A 21,379-nucleotide genomic window follows, 5' to 3' on the forward strand; every position below is an offset into this window, starting at 1 on the left:
AACAAAAGCATTTTGATACAAATATCCACTTTTTGCAGCTCAAGTTACCCCAGAAGAAATAACTCCATTGGTTCCTCCGCAGTCAGGTGACAAGAACCACGAAGACCTCACAGCTTATTTTTTAGAGGCTCTGCTCAAATACATGGTAAACCAGGTATTATCAATTTTCTAACTAACACAACTAATGGCACTAATGGGAGACCCAGGTACGGTGTCTGTTTATAATTTGCTATGCATCTGAACTTTCATTTAACCAACTTATGTTGCATTATTTATTATGCTGAAGTAACACTTTACTGACAAACTGGCATTTCAAACTGACAGCTCTGGCATTTCCCCTGAGATCGCATGCACATGCATGCACTCAGACAGACACTAACGCATTCTTCAATTGTACAATGGTGCTCTTCTCCACTTGACCCTATTGTGTGTATGTTCCTCTCTTTATAACATAGACTGTTTTGTTTGTTTGTATTTTTGTACCAGGCCAAATCACTTGAGTGGAGAAGTAAGGAGAACCATGAGCGTGGTTTCAGCTTTCTTTTTGGACATTTCAGAAAGTTTTACCTTCCTCATATCTTCCCCAACTTTGCCACTGAGACCAGTCTATATAATCCTTTACTTGGTAAATAATGTCATTTGAGTAACATGAATTATATATACAGACATCATATAATATATGACATTATATGTAGTCAAGTTTAAATTGTTCATTGTAATTTTTGTTATTCTTTCAGATGTGCCACCAATGCGCCCTAAACCTTATTACAGTGTAGTGCGCAAAGAACAAGATGGTGGTGAGACAATTTATTGCACCAAGGAGAGCTTCCTCCAGGCCAGAGTCATCTTTATTCGTTGGTTGGTTTCATTTTGGCTTGAACCACGGCCTAACACCCAGACTCAAATCCCAGGAATAGAAGGAGAACATGTGCCCAAGAATATTCAAGTAAAATTATCACAAATATAAAAAAAAACAAAACATGAACACATCTTTTTTAACTATGCATATATTTCCTTGTAGCGAGCAGCTGCAGGATTAGCAGCCCGCACTGCTATGAGCTCAGATGAAAGTGGCGGAGGTGGGATTCGATCTGACAACCATCTGGAAGTGAGTGGTCCTTCTTTAGGGCCAGGAGGCATTCGAGGGGAGGTCATGGGGGCTGGGCTTGGGGCTGAACCTGAACAAAGCCACTCGAACACATCTACACTGACTGAGAGGGAACCCAGCTCCTCCTCCTTGTGCTCCATGGATGAGGAGCAGTTAACTGACATGGAGGTGGTGAGGAGAGTACTGACAAGCTCCCGAACCAATGTCAACTTTATTACAGAAATATTCAGACAGGTATTGCATGTATTCAGTGATTTCTTTTATTTTTCTATTTCATATTGACATTTTTTTTCTCTTGTATATCACAGGCCTTCCTCCTCCCCATGTGTGAAGCTGCAGCTATGCGTAAAGTGGTGCGTGTTTACCAGGAGTGGATCTCAATGGAGGATAAGCCAGTATTTATGAAGGATCCAGAAGAGGGCCCCTATCCTACTGATCGTGATTCAAGAGAAAATGAGGATGAGGTAAAATCTAGATGAATGAAATGGCTTACATAATTTCACAAGCAGTGCATTTACTTCACAAGTTGTGCAATATGTTTATGCAATTTTATTAAACTCTTTCAGGGAAACAAAGATGTTGACAGCGAATTGTTGGAGTATAGTGTTCATGCTGGGATTCAAACCACCCTTCAGGTAATGGTTAAATAAGACCTATTGCATTTTCAGATACTTAGTATTGAACTATAATATGAGTAGATCCTCATTTTACATTTTGTTCCCTGTAACCGCAACATTGATCTAGAATAGCCTTATAATAGAAATGGTACTATCGACCTTGTGTTCCAAATTGCAGAACTGATAGGCCTCATCTCTTTATAGTGGCACTTCACCATTGCAAGCAGATTGTAATTTTCATATACCGGTATTATCACCTAAAATCAGGCTCATTAAAGTTGATTTTTTAGGATAATATGTCCTCTTTAAAAGTCAAGACATATTCAATCTTTTAAATACATTTGATGTCGCTGATGACTTTTCATCTCTTTAACAGGTGTTTATAACCCACTCATCAAACGTGTTTCTCCTGGAACCAGCTAATGACATTAAGATCCTTTTGGAGGAGCATGTGGACATGTGCAAACGTGTGCTAAATATTTACCGCAGTCTTGTCATGCATGAAACCATGGACCAGAAAACATGGTATGAATTTTGGCAGGTACATTTAAATAAGTTCAGTATGTTTTTTTTTTTTGGTCTTAATTCCATGTATTGCTTCACAGGGAGCAAATACTCTTGGTTTTGTTGAGAGTAACAGAGTCGGTGATGAAGAGACCTCCATCCATTATGCCTCAAGGCAAAAAGAACAACACACTGTCAGGAAGATTGGCGGGACCAATATTTCAGGTGCATTTTTTACAACTACTTTTGATGCAGTTGCTAAAGATTGCTATTGCTATTGCTTTATTTTATTTTTTATTGCAGACACTGATTGTAGCTTGGATTAAGGGAAATCTAAATGTGTACATAAGCAGAGATCTATGGGATGATCTTCTCTCTGTGCTCTCGTCTCTGACCTGCTGGGAGGAGCTTGTCACTGAGTGGTCCCTCACTATGGAAACACTTACTAAGGTACAAGAGCCTCGTCCTAAAGACTTAACACAATAAAGGTTTTAATATAATGGACACAACCATTTCCTCTGTCTGTCACATTTCTGGCCATGTAATGAAACAATATAACATTTATGTGAAGGCCTAAATGTAATACATATTAAGACAAAACCAATCCAAATAATAATTTTTATTTTGTTTAGGTGTTGGCCAGGAACCTTTACAGTGTAGATCTAAATGAATTGCCTTTGGACAAACTGAGTGAACAAAAACAGAAGAAACATAAAGGAAAAGGTCAGTTGAAATTAAATTAATTATTTACACTAAAACATATATTTAAGTAAACAAATAACTAATATTAACAGTATATCCCTTTTTAAACAAACTTTTCACTACAGGTATCAGTGCAGATACCCAGCGACAAATTGTTGACCGGTCCTTCTCTAAAGGTTGGAGCAGAGATCAACCAGGCCAAGCTGCAGCTATGAGACAGAGGAGTGCTACCACTGCTGGTTCACCTGGGATCGAAAAGGCTCGGAGTATAGTCCGTCAGAAGACTGTAGGTTAGTAAATCTGTGTGGGTGATTTCAATGATTTTGAGTGGTTCTAATCAAATACACTTCCATGTTTGAAAAACGTAGTTGTATAATGTTATTGTTGTATATAATAATAATTATTATTATAAGTGTTTTGTTTTGTTTTTCAAGAGAGTCTCACCTTCTCACTGCCTCTACCAACCCTCTTTAATCTATTTGTCTGCAACTTCTGAATCACAAAACACAATCTTCCTCCCCTTCTCTAAACATATCTTGTATTCTAATTTGTTTCTTCCTTCCTTCAAAACCTTTTAAATCCTCTGATACCAGTTTCTTCTTTTACCTCTCTAAATTTCTCCTCTTCTGTACTCTTCTGTGCTTATCTTTCTTGCTTCTGTCTTGTCTTCCTCCTTTCTTAGCCCTGCGTAGCTGCTCTACTGGGGACTCTCTGCTCTCCTCAGCCTTTATCCGCAGTGCCAAGAGTGCTCCTGCTCTGGCTCCGCCTCTTCCTGTCCTCCTTCACCACCACCACCCCTTTTTACCCCCCCTTGCTGACCAGTTAGCAGGTACACTATCTTTGCACTGCTCATCTGCCTGCTGTTCTGTCATTGCACTGAATGAGTGCCTTTGTCATCTTTACAAAACAACCTGCATGTTCAGTCTTTACTAAAACTCACAAAAAATAAGTCACTGATGTAATTTATGCATGTTATTGGATTGGGTAGGGCTGTTTTTTTTGTTTTGTTTTTTTTTGTTTTTTTATTTCCTTTCATTTTCAGTTCATTTTTGTTTATTTTTAGTCGTGTGCTATAATAGCCAATAGGTAAGTGTACCCATTTTAAGTGTTTGGCCTGTCTTGGTCTATTAATTAGTTGTCTAAATTTTACTTTCACTTCGTGGTGTGTATTCTTTTATATGCAACACCATTCTCTTTTTTCATTCAGATCTGGAAGACCCTCCAATCACACTGAGCAGCAGGTCTACTCGTATGCGACACTCTTCCCAAAGTGATGAGACCCCTCCAGTGTCCTGTGGCGAAGTCTTCCAGGGCGTGGCATGTGACCTGGATGGCCCACCTTCTTCTACTCTGGCACGAAGCAGCAGTGCATCAGACATCATGGAGCCCTTCATCGCAGAACGGGTCAAAGGTGAAGAGCCTGAAATGGATGCCTGTTCAAACCTGAATCCTCCTCACGAGCACCTCACAGCTACTTCCTTACTTTCAGCCAATAGCCACATGGCTCCACCACACTCACCCTCCTCTCCTTCTGCCTCCCCGATTACTTTTCCCAGTGATGTAGTTGCAGAGAAACAAGATGATGATAGTTTATGTAATCATATTTGGGAGAAGGCTGGTTCCAAAAGCCAGGATTCAAGTTCTGATTGGGCGAAGGACTGGGATTCTGCCTTTATTTTTTGTGCTGAAAGAGAAGCGGATGCAGAGGACAGTGAAGAGGGAACTGGCTTAGAAGATGATTTGTTTTCCTCTATACGAGACTACCTCACTAATAAGGGAAGTGAAAATATTATGGAAGAAGGGGAGAGGAACTGCTGTGTTGATACACTAGAAAACAATGCAACTGTACCTGTGGAACCTAGCATAGAAAGAACAGAAGTTGAATGTGCAGGGCAGATAGGAGAAGTTAGGCAAATGACCCAAGCTCAGCCTGGTCGTGACGGCAGGCATGCAATCAAAGGTGTTAGACACAGCAGTGTAGATTCTGCTGAGGATATTGAAACAGATCAGAGAAGCATTTATGAATGTTTGGAGCTGCAGTGTCCATCACCCAGAGTCAAGAGTAGTGCAAGTTTAGAAAGACATATAGGAAACAAGGAGAAAAAGGGAGACAATGCACTGAAAAGTGATTTTATGGAAGACTCAGGGAAAGAGGATGAGGACCCAAATGAGGGATCTAGTATCAACTCCCAAGACCACAACAGTGTAGAATCTAATACTGAGTTGACTGAATCTGTAGATAAGAAACGGGGTGCCAAAGTGCATCACTGTGGGGGTGTTCATGTGAGCTTCCGGCCCTCCACGGAGTCTGTCCAATTTCACAATCCCCTTGAGAGCAAAGAGGCACATTGGAAAGCAAGGCTGCGACGCCTCAGCCACTTCCACACTCATAGTCACTCTGCTGGAGACAGGCATGTGTCCGGGTCAGGAAGGCTGGGTTCAGGAGGAGCAGGTAAGTTTGTGTCTATGGCTGGTATTAGCCACAAAGTAGGGGCCCATGACAGAGCTGGAGCAGGGACTGAGCGAGCTGAGGGAGCAGGGCATCACAGAACTGGACCTGGAGGGGACAAGGACCGACCACAGTGCCCTGCAATGGGAACCAAAGTGAACTCTGAGGCACATTCAGAGTTATCTAGCAGCACCAGCGTGTCATCAGGGGTGCGTGGCCGTTTAGGACGTTCGGCCTTGCGATCGCGAGCGTCTCGCTCACGCTCCCAGGAGCCTGGCACTGTTTCACGTCATCACCAAGGGGCTATTCTCGGTGGTGTTTATAAGAGTGTTGTTCATGCTCTGTCATCTAAGCCCCGCCCTCGTGGTCAGGGCTCATCTCAGGGCTCGTCGCCTCAGCGACAGGCCAAAGCCACTATGGGTGATGCGTCGCTAAAGGATCTCTACTCCCATGTCCTGGGCTACTTTGGAAGAAAGACGGCCACTCCAGGTGAGGATTGTGACCAAAGACTTCTTACAATGGACACATCACCTTTTAAAGTTCAGCCATTAACTGGAAAAGAAATGTACTCACCCAAACACAAACACCAACTCTTTTTCTTTTTGGCTGTTTTTAACTGGTTTGTTCTGATGGAATGATATTTTTGGCTGAAACTCATCATCTTGCTGCTGGACTGAAATGTAAACTGTTGACGTGTTTTCTCTTAAACGTAGCTACAGCCTGCCTCCTTTTTACGGATCCCTCCTACTCCCATCCTTTTCTTATATTTAGAGGCCCCCCATCCTTCTTTTCAATTACTTCTACCGGCTTTGGGATTTTAACATTTTTTTCCTCCACCCTCCACCTCTTCCTCTTTTCTCCTTGAAGTTGCATGTGGCCTCATCCGCCTCCTCCCCGGATTTCAGCCGTTTTAAGTCGCTCAGAAGAAAGTTGCCTGCACCTAAATTCCTCAAATGTCTTCCAAGTCTAAAAGTAAAATACAGAACAGTAACCTGAACACAAGTAATAATATACATCATAAAAATACAATTGTATTAAGTTGGTTAAATTAATATTCAGGGACATCCACATATAACATAACGATTTGTCCACTAGATGGCAGCAAACATTTAAACTTTTCTGTGCTGCTGTAAGATTTAAGTTGTAAGTATTGGCTTTCACCTACACTTTCATTTACAAAATACCCTGACAACAACTCAAATAAGTCCATACCTCATCTTTGCTGCAGTTAATAATACTACATGTCTCCGGTCATACTGGAGCTCATTGCTTTACTGTTGTATCATCCATAGTAACATTGCTCCACTAATACCGGCCTTTGGTATGCTGCTTGTTTGGACCTAACGAGGTGTTGCCAGTTTCTCATTGGTCTTGTGTGTCTGTCTGTGTGCATGGTGTAAAATAACTCCTGCACTGCTTCTTCTGTGTATTTTGATCTGCTTGCTAACTGCGGGGCTTTTTAACATCATTCTAACCTTACCATTTGCAGTACATTCACATCAGGTTCTTAGACTTCTTGTTAATTTGATAGTGGGTGTGTTTTTGTAATCATGCAATTTGTATTACATGACAAGACAGCATAATTTTGAATTTGGTTTTTATTTCTAATAACAAATGACTAATCCCTGAATAAGACTGTTATTTTGGTGAACTTTAAATGATCAAATCAGACTCAAACAAATTTGCAAATAACTAAATGTTCATATTGTATTTTTGCTTTTTGTGTGGTTGTCATTGGTGTTTTCCACTGAATAATTTTGTGTCTACATTTCCATTATTTGTGTGTATGTGTGTGTTTGTACTTTTCCCTCAGTCCATGTCATTGCTTTTTCTGTTTTTAATTTTATTTTTAAAATGTGTTTTTTGTCTGGATAGCAAACAAAGAGGAGGTGGTCCCCAAGGCCCGTCCTGTCTCCACTGATGTCGGAAGCAGCAATCCCAACTTTTCAGACCTCATGGATGAATTTATCCAGGAAAGACTGCGAACCAAAGGAAGTTCGGTCAGTGTACCACTTGAAATACACAAATTGTGTCCATGCATTGAACTAGTTTTAGTGTTTATCAGACTATGGTTTTCCTCTTCAACCCTCAGGGTCGACGTGGCAGCAGCCCAGGCAGTCTGGAGGTCCCCAGGGATTTGCCCGAGCTCCTTGAAGCCACTCAAAGTCCAGGATCTAGACCCTCAGATGATCCCAGGCCCATAGATGACCCAGGAGTTCCTTCTGAGTGGACCTCACCTGCCAGTGCCAGCGGTTCAGATGTCATTAGCTCAGACAGCCAGTCAGATTCTTTCAACGCTTTTCAGTATTCAACGTGCAAGTTTGATAGTAAGAAATATTCACATCTGGGTCATCTGATGAATGAATAATGAAAATGAATTTGTTAGTACTGATAAGCACATTCTTTTTTTTAGATTTTACTTTTAGCTCAGAATCCTGTGGAGGAGGTGCAGCGGGGTCTGGAGGAGGAGGTAGAGGAAGCTCACTGGACCAGGACAGTTTAGGAGGGGGCGTGGCCAGTGAAGAACATGAAGTTGCCAGCCTGACGACGCTCCACATTGACTCTGAGACAAGTAGTCTAAGTCACACAGTCACTGTTACTGGTAGGTTACTGCTCAAATTCTTTACATGCGTAAGCACATTGACCTGATACAGTTATACAAACATGTTTGTGTTTAGGTTCAGAGAGTGCATCTCCCATGCATTCTCTTGGAGGGTCTCGTTCCCAGACGCCTTCTCCTGCCACCATGACCACAGAGCATGCTGATCACTCACGCTCCCACTCACATACCCACCTGCAGCTTGACCAAAAACTCCACAATTCTGTCCTTCAAACACCAGATGACCTTGGTAATAATGCTAAAATATACATTATAAATAAATATTATATTATATATTAAAAATATTAATTTAAATATTATTTTCATTATTAATCATTACATTTTCAACTTGATGAGCATTCCTTTATAGAGAGGATTATTATCCAAAACCACTAAGAGTTAACAATATTCTATTACAGTCATAATTAGTCCATTAGTTCCGCCCTTAGTTTAATATTTTAGTGTATATTATTTTTAGACCCCTTTGTAGACCCAGTAAAATGATTCAACACTCCCAACATTGTAATTCAGAAACAATTTTATGTTTTTTTGTTTTGTTTGGTTTGGTTTTTCTGAATAGAAACCAGTGAGTTTCCGAGCGAAGACTGCAGTGTAATGGCGGGTGGCTCTTTAACTGGGTGGCATGCTGATGTTGCCACGGTAATGTGGAGGCGAATGCTGGGTATCCTCGGGGATGTCAATAGTATCAAAGACCCAGAGATCCATGCTCAGGTCTTTGATTATTTGTGTGAACTTTGGCAAAGTCTTGCCAAGGTATGTACAGACAAATAGATGTTTAAAATGGTACAATTTCTTGCAATTTGCAATGTCTTATAAAACTTTACTACTTTTTTAGATAAGAGATAATTTAGGAATTTCTCTGGACAACCAGTCATCTCCTCCACCACCTGTGTTAATTCCACCTCTGAGGATTCTCACACCTTGGCTTTTCAAGGTAGAAAGAATGTTAAACATATAAACATACAGATGACTAACAAATATCTGTACCAATAAACCTCTTTGATCTTGCAGGCCACCATGCTAACAGAGCGCTACAAACAAGGAAAGCTTCATGCCTACAAACTCATCTGCAGAATCATGAAAAGGCGGCAGGACGTTTCTCCAAATACAGACTTTGTCACACATTTTTACAACATTATGCATCATGGATTGCAACATCAAGACCAGGTATTTTTTATAAAAGTATACTACAATTACTGAATACTCTATACAATATAAAAAAGTATATACTGTATTTTATCTAATGTTTATTTATATTCAACACTGGATATTTGTCATTTATCATTTACTGATATCATTTACTGGGTGGCAGTAGCTCAGTTGGTAGAGCATTCGCCCACTGATCTGAAGGTTGGTGGTTCGAATCCAGCTCTCGACATAAACATCACAGGTTGAGTGGTCAGATCCACTTAACCCACTTTGCCCACAGTGTCTGCGTGTGTGGAATGGGTGAGTGGTTCCTTGTTGTAAAGCGCTTTGAGTGCCTTGAAGGTGGAAAAGCGCTATAGAAAAAGTGACCATTTACCATTTACCATAAATTATGTTTACTTCTACAGTGCATACAGTTTGACATATTTCAATCTCTTCCAATGCAGGACATTGTGAACACCATTATAAAGCATTGTAGCCCAAGGTTCTTCAGTATTGGACTTCCTGGAGCCACCATGTTGATCATTGACTTCATTATTGCAGCGTCTAGAGTTACTGCCTGCTCATCATTAAATGTATTTACATTTTACATTTTAATTAAAATTTTAATGCATTCATTAAAATATTTAACACTTGTTTAAACAGTATCAGAATGTCCAATGCATGTTTACAATTCAGGCTCCTAGAGTGGAGGCTCAGATCCTCCTTGGATCTCTTGTTTGTTTTCCAAACTTCTATGGAGAACTTCCCGCCCTGCATCCAACCACAGCTGATGTAGTGATCACCAAGTTTCCAGATGTCAAGGTAAAACGCCTGCAATTAATAAGTCAACAGAAAATATTGCAGTCATTTTGATGGACACTCAGAGCAGTCCCAGTCTCTCTAAAGCGGACTAATAGGTTAATGTCTCATCATCAATTCATGTAACCATCCAGAGCTATGGGAGTTATACTGCTGTTGTTGTTTTTGCTCTGTAAACAGTATATTGACATGCACGGCTGTATCTCAGGCCTGCCACTGTTTTTTGTAAGGTAGAAACTTGGTAAGAATCCGTATGTGGTCATTAGCACCAACTAAGCAACACCATGCTTGAATGTGTTTGCTGGCTTATTATCTTCATCTCATACCTTTTTTACACTAATAATGATCTGAATATGACTTTTTTTTACATCTAGTTTTTAATCTTCACGCTTTATCTTTTATGTATTTAGGAACACATCATCAAAACAATTCTAACATCTGCAAGAGATGAGCCCTCTGCTCCAGCTAGGTAAGATCTACTTTGTGAATACAAACAAAATCACCATTATACCTTTATTTAAAATCCATTTATATTATATAGTATATAGTTATATTAATCTGCGCTTACTTTATTTGTTTGATCATTGTGTAGGTGTGTGGCTTTGTGTAGTCTGGGCATCTGGCTGTGTGAAGAGTTGGCTCATGGCACTCAGCATCCTCAGATTAAGGAAGCTCTCAATGTCATCTGTGTTACTTTAAAGGTCAGGCATTGCTTATATTATCTAAATATTTTCTTTTAATATTAAGAACAATGTAGAAAAATGTCCCAGGATCAAATCTTGGATAGATAGATATATAGATACTTTATTTATCCCAAAGAAAATTAATTTCTTGCTTGAGATGCATGCAGTTGTTGGTAAGATTCATTAAAATTGTTACAGCTTCTAAATCAACTGATTTGTTGTGGCGATCCCAGATAAAAAAAATAAATAAATAAAAAGAGGGCAATGCAAAACAAATAAATAAATAAATAAATGTCCAATATAATAGTTCATATAACTCAGCAGGATGTTTTTCAAACTAATTTGACTGTTGTGGTTGTGTTTTAACTCTGATCCAGCAAAATCACACCAAAGCCATGGTTCCAGTTCAAAGCTGTCAGAACTGGCTGATCACACAGACATACACAACATCTGTTACTTCCTAATCTTCGTGCGGGTGAAACTGATAGCACATTTTTGTTATTAATTACAGTATACAATCAAATCATACGATGTTAGTTGCCGTAATGTAAAAGTTGGTGTTATTCTGTAATTAAATGTACCTTTTCATAGTGCACTGTGTAGTACTTTGGTAAATGCTCTGCTCAGTCAATTTATTTTTAATAGTCTATCTTTATGCTGTTGATTAAACAGACTTGCTGCTTGCTTTCTAATTCTTCAATATGGCACATGGATCTGTGGGTTGAATATTTAAGCTTCCGGTTCTGGGAAACATTGTTGGATATTATTGCTGATGTTTAGAAATGGGGAAATGGCCTCAGTTGGTCTTGTCCATTTCAAAACAATACAGTCCAACATTTGCTGTCTCATCTGTGGCCAAATGGCTCAAGATGGACACACACATACCTTCTCCACCTTGGAATCCCCAGCATGTGTATCGGCAGCCAATGGCCCCGTTACACTCTGTACCACACACAACTGTGCTTGCATTCACTTACTCCTGGGAGCAAACCCTGGACCATCAATATGTTTGGTCCTCCTTCAGATAGGAGACTAATCCAGAGGGAGTGCCACAAGCTGTGTATCATGCACACACTTTTGAATCTCTTGCCGTCACAGCAGCCAGTAGCCTCAGCCATGGACTGCACACATACAGGCACTCATACATACAGCTTGAGGGATTATCATAGTTTCATTCAAAGCCACTTATTTCTGTTCCCTTTGTACTGCTATTCAAGTTTTCCATATTTTGTAGTTTATTGTTGAAATTGTAATAGCTGCTTTGAAAACTAGTTTTACTATCAATGTGATTAACAACTAATAGACAAGAATAGCATAGTGAATTGAAATTGAATATTAATAATGACAATATATTTACGTTTCTAGCATCCAGTCTCATCTTTTGACACACTTTTGACGTCTTTTTTCCTAGAAGAATATCTTTTTTTTTTAAACTTTTACTTGGAAAAAAAACGATTTTATTTAATTTATAATTTAATTTCTGTCTTTATATGGTTTTGTTTCTTTCAGTATTCCAACAAAAATGTAGCATTAGTGGCATCGGATATTCTTCATCTTCTGATCAGCTATGTAGATCATCTTCAGAAATTTCCCCCTGACATGCCAAAGAAGATTGTTGAGGTAATACATACAGTACATTAAAGCACATATTTTGATATACATGTGTTTTTGTTGGTCAAATCCTTACTTTTCTCTGGTTAATTATTTTTATATCTTACAGATTTTGATCGCCACAATCACTTACTTGCTACCAGCTACTGAGTCTTCCCCACATGAACTTGACAAAAGGGTAATCTGTTATTTCATTACTGTCTATATTTTGTATTTTTGTAGTTTAGTCCAAGTTTCTGATCCTTTGCAATATTATTAATTATGCATACATGTGTGTTGTCTTTTTTTAGTTGGTAGTATCTCTGCTCTTGTGCCTTCTGGACTGGGTCATGGCTCTACCTCCTGAAACGCTTCTTCAGCCTGTTCACTCAAGGAGCCCCCCAGAGAAAGACCAACCCACTAAAACCCTTCTGAGCTGTATTTACAAAGTATGCTTGTATCCGCTTTAATATCATACAATAAACAAAACCAAGATGTTACAAATCATAACATAACTATTTTCTACAGGTGTTACATGGCTGTGTATATGGAGCACAGTCGTTCAGTAGTCCCAAATACTTCCCCCTGCAGCTGTCAGACCTGTTTACTGCAGACTACGACCCATTCTTACCTTTAGAGTGTTTGCGAGAACCAGAACCTCTCCACAGTCCAGAGTCTGAGCGCTCCGCCAAACTGCAGCCTGTCACAGAAGGTAAGTTATAGTTTAAAATGGCCACATGAAGCAAGGTGGGTTGATTGTATTGATCCAAATGTCATCCACCATCTTCAATCTCCACCCCAAAGCTCAGACCACATGGGGTTACAATACACCTTACATACAAAACAAGATGACTGTAAAACAGATCCTATGCTCCATAAAATGTTACAATTTAAAAATGAAATACATTTTAAACAAACCAGATACTGCCGTTACTCACTTTCTAACAGCAATATAACTGAATGATCTAAATAAAACACATAATAAAAATCTTAACCGGTATCAGATTAGTTGTAAATACATTTTTTATGATCTAATAATTGTCCCTGATGTCACTAAGCCATGTGGAACTGTGTGACCCACCGCCTTAAAGACCATTGCCTCTCAGTGCATATTAGGGGAGGCGCTTGAGTGTGTATGTATGTGGCTGCGCTGTGAGTCCGTGTGAGACTGTGTATTGTCCCCTGCTGGGTGCCACCAGGACACAGTGACTAGTCTAATGACTGGAGCACCTGGATAGACCATGCCCCTGCTACTCCTGTCTTCAGATTGTATTCTTTGCACTTTGTATCTCTATTTCTGTGTACATATATTATTAAATCAACTCAACTTTTGTGTTTGATTCTTGATATTTCAATTGCTGTTTTTAAGCTATGTTTTTATTTTATTTCAAGTGTATTTTCTTTGCTTTTTCTGGGATTGCGGAGGTTGTTGAGAATGTCAAGTCAATACATATCTGTACTCTACACACAGTCGTCAATAAGGAGCTGTCTCCTGCTGTGTACATAATAATGTTTATTAGCCAGGATCTTCTGGCAGCACAGTATGTGATGGCATTGGCTTCTTCACAGCATGGGATAAACTATGTACACACTGGTTGTGTGACTTTTTCTGGATAAATTCTAAATGTTTTCCTGCATTTCATCTACTTTTGTAAATACTTTTTAATAACTTTATGTCATATTTATGTGTCCACAGTTCGGAGTCGTATCCAACAGGGTTTGGTATCCATCGCAGCCAGAACAGTCATCAATCACCTTGTCAACCACCTAGGACACTATCCCATGTCCGGAGGGCCAGCCACTCTGTCCAGCCAGGTACTGCCCTTGTGCATTTAAATCTGACCAAAAAGTAATTTCAGCAGGCATGAACAATTTGGGAAAAAAACAATCTGTATTTTTTTTTTTTGTTGAATTCTGATTTTGTCTAATAGGTGTGCGAAAACCATGACAACCCATATTCTGAGAGTGCAGATCTTGGACCAGAACTTTTCCACTCACCTAATCTACAATTTTTGGTTCTGAATGGCACCACACTACTCTCTGTACTTCAGGTATGCAGGTGATATACAACATTTCCCAATTTTATGCAAATATATATAGTGATTTTTAATTTATTTATTTTTTATTCCTAGATCCGGTCAGAGTCGGGTGTGCCGGGAGGTGGCATGACCGCTGGTTTGTCTTCAGCTCCAGCGTGTGTCCGTGTCATTGTCCGAGATGTAGCTGGAAAACACTCCTGGGATTCTGCTGTCCTCTATGGGCCACCCCCTACTAGCCCAAGCAGCCCAGCACATATACTCCTGTCTCATATACAGGCAACTCACACTACAAACCTCCATTTACGCACCCCACCAGGAAGTCTACCCAAAAGAATGGAAGTAAACAAGGAAGAGGAAGAAGACCAAGAGGACGAGAGGGAGGAGTCACAAGAAGAAGAGGAAGAGAGGAAAGTTGTTGAAATGGAGAAAGGAGATCAAGAAGAGGTTGATGCAGAGGATGACCAAGATGAGGAAAACAAGAAGGAACAGGAAGTGAATGATGAAGATGACAAAAGTGAACCGGGACTGGAACAGACATTAGCCCCACCATCAGCTAAACGTGTGTGTCGGGAGGTTGTGCCAGCGTGGGATTCACTGAGAGAAGGAGAAGATGCCCTGGATGAAATGCTGCAATACATGGGATACTCCAGTCCCGAGTGTCTGCAAAGAGCTGGTACACATGTTTACTGAGTTATATTTGTTGACATATAGGAACGAAAATTGTCACAAAGATTTTGACTTGCTTTACATGTATCCATCCCATTTTCTTGCCAGGCATGCCACTTAACATTCCTGCACCACCTCCAGCCTGTGTTTCGGAGAAGCAGGAGAATGATGTGATTAATGCCATTTTGAAGCAGAGTGCAGCCGAGAAAGACTTTGTTCTTCAAGTATGTAATGTTCAGATTAGCTTTTGTCTGTTGATCCACTTAATTATATCTTGTAAAGTATTTTAACTTATTTTTTTTTTAAATTGTGAAATATTTCAGAGAGGTGAAGAATTGAACATGAGGGCCATGCCACATCCTGAGCCAGACACAGAGACACCCCAGTCAGCCTTTTACTACTGCAGATTACTGATCAACATATTGGGTCTAAACTCCTGGGAAAAGAGGTGAGACAGCCATGTTTTAGTCATCTCCATTTTACCATCATTGAATGTAGGGAGTGAATAATAATAATAATAATAATAATAATAGTAATAATAATAATAATAATAGTAATAATAATAATAGTAATAATAGTAATAATAATAATAGTAATAATAATAATAATAGTAATAATAATAATAATAATAATAATATATAATAATAATAATAATAATAATAATAATAATTATTATTATTATTATTATTATTATTATTATTATCATTATTTTTAAAAAAAAGAGATCAAGATCCAGTTATCTCTAATTGTCAATGATAAGCATCCAATCCTGCTAGTAAAAGCATACGGTTTGGAGAGTTTAGTAAAGTTGTTTATGTTCATAAATAATATTGAAAGTCTTTTATTTGTTTCTGAATAAGACAAAACTCATATTGCAAACTGTGATTGATCAATATGAGGGATGAAAATATTTGTGTGTGCACGTGGCTGTAGTATTTCCCAGCCCTACAGTGAATGAATAGACTTGCTTTTAGAAGATTTTACAGTATGTATTAGACTTCACGAAATGTTCCTAGTTTTTCTCTCAGGTTGTGGTGAGTGTGGTGTGTGGGAGTTGTTTTTGTCGAGCAGTCCTTACATGCAAATGAGATGAAGATAAAGTTTTGTGCTAATTGGACCTCATGTTTCTTTTCACATGTTGTTACATTTCATCCCCTCAATGACTCTGGGTTAAGACACACAATGTGAAGGTATCATGATAAATGTGCCTCGCTGGCTAATGGACACTCATGGCTCTTCATACTTAGAATTACACTGCCTGCATTGAGCGTGCACAATAGATTTCTTAACACTATGCATTTATGCCGGTGTGTGTATGTCCAAGAGACTGTGACTGTCATAATGAATACAGTAGGCTATTGATCAAACTAAGCCCATTTAGAGTTTGGATAAAAAGGCTGTAGTCAAAGAAAAGAATGATGGAGGGAGAAGTGGTGAATTAGGATGAATGGTGCTCGTGTATTCATCATGGCGGAGAAAAACAAAAATTGAAATGGAGCAAAATAATCAAGAGAATATGAAAAAGCAGGAGGGGTGAAAATGAAGTATTTAGGTGAATAAACAGGAGAACAGATTAACTAATTATGTGTTATTGCCCCCATCTGTCTCTCAAGGTATTCATGTGGGGCATTACCCACAGGAGATGCTGACATTCACCCCTGCGCGCCGTGTGTCTGCACATGTGTGTCCCCTTTTATGCTTTTCCCTATAATCCAGGGTGTAAATGGAGTCTTTGAAAGCAGAGAATGAGGCCATTACCAAGTATCAGTTTAATAAAGAGCAAATTGCTCTCTCTCTCCCCGTCTTTATCTCCCGCTCTTTCTCTCTTTTTCTCCTCACTCAAAGAGCAACGAGAATGATGTGTCATTATCAGGCCACTCCAAGCTTTACTGATCGAGTCTTGGTTTTATTTTTGGGGGTGTTGAGGTTGGTGACTGGTTCCTGGATGCTTTTCTGGACTAGTCATACTCTTTCCACTTTGTAAATGTAAAATCCCGTAAACGGTAATGAATTAAAAATCAGAATCCACTATTGTTGAAAATAAGTGGGAGTTGAGGGTTAGTCTTTGAAGATTATTATTTACACTGACTTCTGTATTCCCAGATGTTTGAATCCTTTTGTAGTGCTAGTCCTGCAACATGTAATATTACCTAGCACATACTATCCATGGTTGATTTAGGAAAAAAAAAACTTGGCAACAATGTGGATAAAAGGTTAAAATAATGTGTATGGATGACTATACTACTTATTTTTTTTATTTGTGTTGTAGGAGTAGCTTTCATTTGTTGAGGAAAAATGAGAAATTACTGAGGGAGTTGAAGAACTTGGATTCACGGCAATGGTAAGAACGGACCAAAATGATTCACTTTTAACACTGTCAGTTATTCTTCTGGTAAAATTAGATGTTCAGTTGGCGTGTAATTTATAGTTAAACATTTAGGGCCACGCCTGCTTTATATATATATGTATATATATATATATATATATATATATATATATATACTAAATGAGGACATAAGGCTTTTAACTTTTTTACTTTTGAATTGCTCTTTAATTGGGTTTTTTCTCTTATAGCCGTGAGACACACAAAATTGCAGTGTTTTATGTAGCTGAAGGTCAAGAGGACAAACACTCCATTCTCACCAACACAGCGGGCAGCCAAGCTTATGAGGACTTTGTTTCAGGCCTGGGCTGGGAGGTAAGAGCAACTTTAAAGAACATATAGTAAAGTTATACCTAAAAGCATTCCAATATTATTTTTACTAGTGTTACTGTGGTTTTATTGCATACCTTTTAACTGTTCTCTCAGGTGGATCTTACAACTCACTGTGGCTTCATGGGAGGTCTGCAACGTAACCGCAGCACAGGCCAGACCACACCATATTATGCCACATCCACCACAGAGGTGATCTACCACGTCTCCACACGCATGCCTCATGACCAGGACCACAACCTCACCAAGAAGGTAACTCACTACAACTGCTACTCGCTGAATCACAGTGCAGCTCCTGACTTTATGACACTAAAACTAATTGGGGGACAATTGTTGCATTCATTTTTTATTGTCCTGCAACAGTCCTTATTAGTAATACTGGCAAATAAGTGTTTTTAATATTCATTGTGTGTATTGTGGAAATTTGCCTGAATCAAATCAAGAAAGTCTCATGGGGAAAGAGCCTTAGCCATGATAAAATTACACTTATGGTTATGAATACATGGGTTTACACACATCTGTTGATTTTTATGTTGATTTGTACGTATAAATGTTGCATTAATTCTCTATAACACAGTTAACGTGGAGGGGTGTGCTGCGTGTGCCGATCTGTACACCTGTCATCCCCCAGGCTCTTGGCTCTGTGCACATGGCCGTAATGTCCTTTTAATCACATCATACTTCCTGCTTCTCGGCCTATCATGTCGCTTCAGGCAGCTGATTGGATTATCAGTGCCTGGTCTGACACCATTCGTCTCCCTGATCAGCTGATGGCCCCATCAAACACATATGCTCTTGTACACACTGAAGTGGTTAACCCCACCAGACACACGCTCATGTCTGTGTCCCCAGATACATTAATGCAAAGACTAATGCCACAGGCTCTAAGACATACTATTCTTTACCAGAGGTTAAAGTGCTACACAATATTCAAGCATAAATGTATTCACCCCTGTGAAGCAGCACTTTAGCTGCATTGCTGTTTTGTTCTGTCACAGTGTCTGTACTGGTTTTTAGGCCCTCTCATGTAGGTAAATTGGTATTAGAATTGTTCTCATGTTTTATGGAGTGTTTCAGAAGGCATTTTTGTCGACATGAAGGTTAATGACAAAGCAGTCAGGTGTGCTTGCTGTTGCCTCCCTGAGTGAATGCTGTACACAGAACATTGGACTTAATCCCATCCGTCTTCAGTCTGAGCTCGATCTTTTGGGCACATTCACTCTGTCTTGTCTCCTCTCTGTCCCTCACTTGCTCACTCCATCACCTCAGGGCCACGTGCAGCACATACACATATTACAAAGCCTTGGCTTTATGATGGATATTGACCATCGAGCCTGTGTTCTGGCATTGATTTACAGTTTTGTATTTATAAGACACACCTAAATGTTTATTCTAGTACCTTGTGTTGATTTCATGTGCTTTTTCTTTCAGCTCAGACACTTGGGCAATGATGAGGTCCATATTGTGTGGTCAGAACATTCCAGAGATTACAGACGAGGAATCATCCCCACAGAGTTTGGAGATGTGCTAATCATCATTTACCCAATGAAGAACCACATGTACTCCATCCACATACTCAAGAAGCCAGAGGTATAATAATAAGAAAATATCTTATACATTTAAATGCCTGTCTAAAGGTCATAGATTTGTGTATGTATGTTGGACATAAAGAACTTTTTCCTTCAATGAAAAACCTTCATAGACATTGCCCTCAAGTCTTGGGCTCTGGTTAATTTCTGTCTAAACCCATAGACATTAATACCACAACAACAATAGCATAACTCTATTTTGAAAGACTTAACACAATAAAATTCTGTTTTTTCTCTGTGACATAGATACCATAGCACTAATGATATAACTGTATTCTGTTTCATTCATTCTACAGGACAAAATATTGAATTATCATAAATCTAAAAACAAGTAAAATGAGATATTCTCTGGCTTATGGTCCTGAAAGCACAGTACAGAGTGCATGGCTTAGAGATCTGGTTCACAAATAAATTAAATAAAAGTCCTGACATTAATGGTTATTGTGGATTCCACTAGCAAACAATTGGATAAACCAGTAAACCAAAGCCTCAATCCAATAATTTACTATTCATTTGCTCATTGCTCAGTGTTCAGCCTTACGTTATTTCCCTTCTTTTTTCATTTCAAGGTACCTTTCTTTGGACCACTGTTCGATGGTGCTATAGTGGACATGAAGATTTTACCCACAATGGTCAGAGCCACAGCCATCAATGCCAGTCGAGCCTTGAAATCCCTCATTCCTCTCTATCAAAATTTGTATCCTTTTTAAGCTTGTTTAAAACATTAATAAGATCTTATTGGTAAGTCGTTTATCTCTTTTTAACAAATATATTTTTGTTTGAAGTTGTTGCTTTTCGGTAATAATCCTTTATTAAAAAAACAAATGGAAATGGCAATGAAATTTGTGATAGTATGTACAGAAAGGCCCTGTTGTCATGTTGATGGAGGTATTCACTAATTATGCACAGCAATGAGTTTATAAGCACATTTCACAACTTTCAAAAGAGTTTTGTCCTCAACAAGTAGCATTCTAACAATATACCAGCATTACTCCCTGTGTTTGCAGACAATAAAAATGCTTTATAATTACAGTGAAATTTATGCTGCTGTCTACATCTAAGAGCTGCTTTAACCATGTATTTGCAATAGAGAAAAAAACAGATAAATTGGGTAGTCTCTTTAATTATTTTGTTATTCACAATTATTATCTACATTATTTCACAGTCTGAAGGTTTGCTCTTGTTGTCAGTGATGTCATTTGCAGAGTTGAGTGCAGCTGTTTCTTGTAGCTTATACCTGTAAGTTCCTGGTGTGTGGAGATTCTTGAACATATACTTGTCCCACTTTAGCCCTACCCCCCTCCGTCTGCTCTGAGCTTGTGGACTTGTGTGTCTCTGTTGTGTCGTGTCCTCGTGCTGGGCCGCACACATGCAGTGGTCAGTCTCTGAAAGGTGTTTGTGTGTGGCTGTCTGTGTCCTGGTGTGTATTGATTGGTAGTAGCAGCAGGTCGATGTCCCTGACAGGCTGAATTACAGTAATCAGTCATTATTGACTCTCCATCTTGAAGCTACACACCTCTGTACTCCAGTCTTCAGTCACTCCAACGCTCCCTTTCCTGTGCCCTATTACTGTCACTTTTTCCTCTCTCTCTTCGCTCTGGCTCTGTGTGTGAGACGCCTCTGTCTCATTGTGCTATGTTTTTCTCTGTGGCTCATGCACATACACTTTACGTTATCATCTTCATCTTTCTGTCCCATTTTGTCCCTGTTTAGACTCTTCTGTCTCTTTAACAGCCCCATCCTTATCTCAGTGCCTCTCTGTTTTTCTCTTATCAGATGTCTGCTCTATGTCTTCACAGATAACTTTGTTTTTCATTCAGTTTTTGCTTCCATTGGCTTCATTCATGTCCTTTTTGCTAAGAGAAACAACTTTTTTTGATGTATCCACAAATTTAAGTGTACAAATTATTACTGTCTGAGGCATGGGCTATCTTATTTACTATTTTGAGTTGCACATGCATTTTAGTACTTATTATAGTTTTTTACCTCATCTTATCATTTCATATGCAGTGGGTCAACATATATTAACTAGGCTTTCGCTCTTACTGGAATTACTGGAGTTACTGGAATAGGAATATAGATTCTTGAGCTTCACAAGTTAAAGGTTACGTGCCCCTTTGCAGACTTCTCCGAACTAAAACGGCATGAC

The 21,379-nt window shown here is 39.2% G+C and overlaps 1 protein-coding gene across 1 annotated transcript in view; it reads left to right on the top strand.

The window, feature by feature from the left end:
- Positions 1 to 21,379, top strand: part of ralgapa1 (Ral GTPase activating protein catalytic subunit alpha 1) — a 36,411-nt gene that overhangs the window by 2,085 nt on the left and 12,947 nt on the right. Inside the window, exons 2-38 of the mRNA XM_055155099.1 lie at positions 39 to 154; positions 487 to 625; positions 738 to 946; positions 1,022 to 1,342; positions 1,417 to 1,572; positions 1,675 to 1,743; positions 2,102 to 2,250; positions 2,331 to 2,454; positions 2,533 to 2,679; positions 2,862 to 2,952; positions 3,057 to 3,221; positions 4,139 to 5,869; positions 7,256 to 7,380; positions 7,473 to 7,707; positions 7,794 to 7,982; positions 8,059 to 8,229; positions 8,560 to 8,753; positions 8,836 to 8,934; positions 9,012 to 9,167; positions 9,596 to 9,724; positions 9,828 to 9,953; positions 10,361 to 10,419; positions 10,543 to 10,651; positions 12,143 to 12,253; positions 12,354 to 12,422; positions 12,535 to 12,672; positions 12,752 to 12,935; positions 13,920 to 14,038; positions 14,155 to 14,274; positions 14,356 to 14,935; positions 15,037 to 15,152; positions 15,252 to 15,376; positions 17,198 to 17,269; positions 17,503 to 17,626; positions 17,738 to 17,893; positions 19,073 to 19,231; positions 19,800 to 19,927. Of these exons, the coding sequence (XP_055011074.1) occupies positions 39 to 154; positions 487 to 625; positions 738 to 946; positions 1,022 to 1,342; positions 1,417 to 1,572; positions 1,675 to 1,743; positions 2,102 to 2,250; positions 2,331 to 2,454; positions 2,533 to 2,679; positions 2,862 to 2,952; positions 3,057 to 3,221; positions 4,139 to 5,869; positions 7,256 to 7,380; positions 7,473 to 7,707; positions 7,794 to 7,982; positions 8,059 to 8,229; positions 8,560 to 8,753; positions 8,836 to 8,934; positions 9,012 to 9,167; positions 9,596 to 9,724; positions 9,828 to 9,953; positions 10,361 to 10,419; positions 10,543 to 10,651; positions 12,143 to 12,253; positions 12,354 to 12,422; positions 12,535 to 12,672; positions 12,752 to 12,935; positions 13,920 to 14,038; positions 14,155 to 14,274; positions 14,356 to 14,935; positions 15,037 to 15,152; positions 15,252 to 15,376; positions 17,198 to 17,269; positions 17,503 to 17,626; positions 17,738 to 17,893; positions 19,073 to 19,231; positions 19,800 to 19,927 (7,210 nt within the window). The remainder of the gene's footprint in view (positions 1 to 38; positions 155 to 486; positions 626 to 737; positions 947 to 1,021; positions 1,343 to 1,416; positions 1,573 to 1,674; positions 1,744 to 2,101; positions 2,251 to 2,330; positions 2,455 to 2,532; positions 2,680 to 2,861; positions 2,953 to 3,056; positions 3,222 to 4,138; positions 5,870 to 7,255; positions 7,381 to 7,472; positions 7,708 to 7,793; positions 7,983 to 8,058; positions 8,230 to 8,559; positions 8,754 to 8,835; positions 8,935 to 9,011; positions 9,168 to 9,595; positions 9,725 to 9,827; positions 9,954 to 10,360; positions 10,420 to 10,542; positions 10,652 to 12,142; positions 12,254 to 12,353; positions 12,423 to 12,534; positions 12,673 to 12,751; positions 12,936 to 13,919; positions 14,039 to 14,154; positions 14,275 to 14,355; positions 14,936 to 15,036; positions 15,153 to 15,251; positions 15,377 to 17,197; positions 17,270 to 17,502; positions 17,627 to 17,737; positions 17,894 to 19,072; positions 19,232 to 19,799; positions 19,928 to 21,379) is intronic.

The sequence above is a fragment of the Boleophthalmus pectinirostris genome, unplaced genomic scaffold (assembly GCF_026225935.1).
Source record: "Boleophthalmus pectinirostris isolate CB_2022bp ecotype Guang Dong unplaced genomic scaffold, ASM2622593v1 HiC_scaffold_10, whole genome shotgun sequence".
Taxonomy (NCBI): Eukaryota; Metazoa; Chordata; class Actinopteri; order Gobiiformes; family Gobiidae; genus Boleophthalmus; species Boleophthalmus pectinirostris.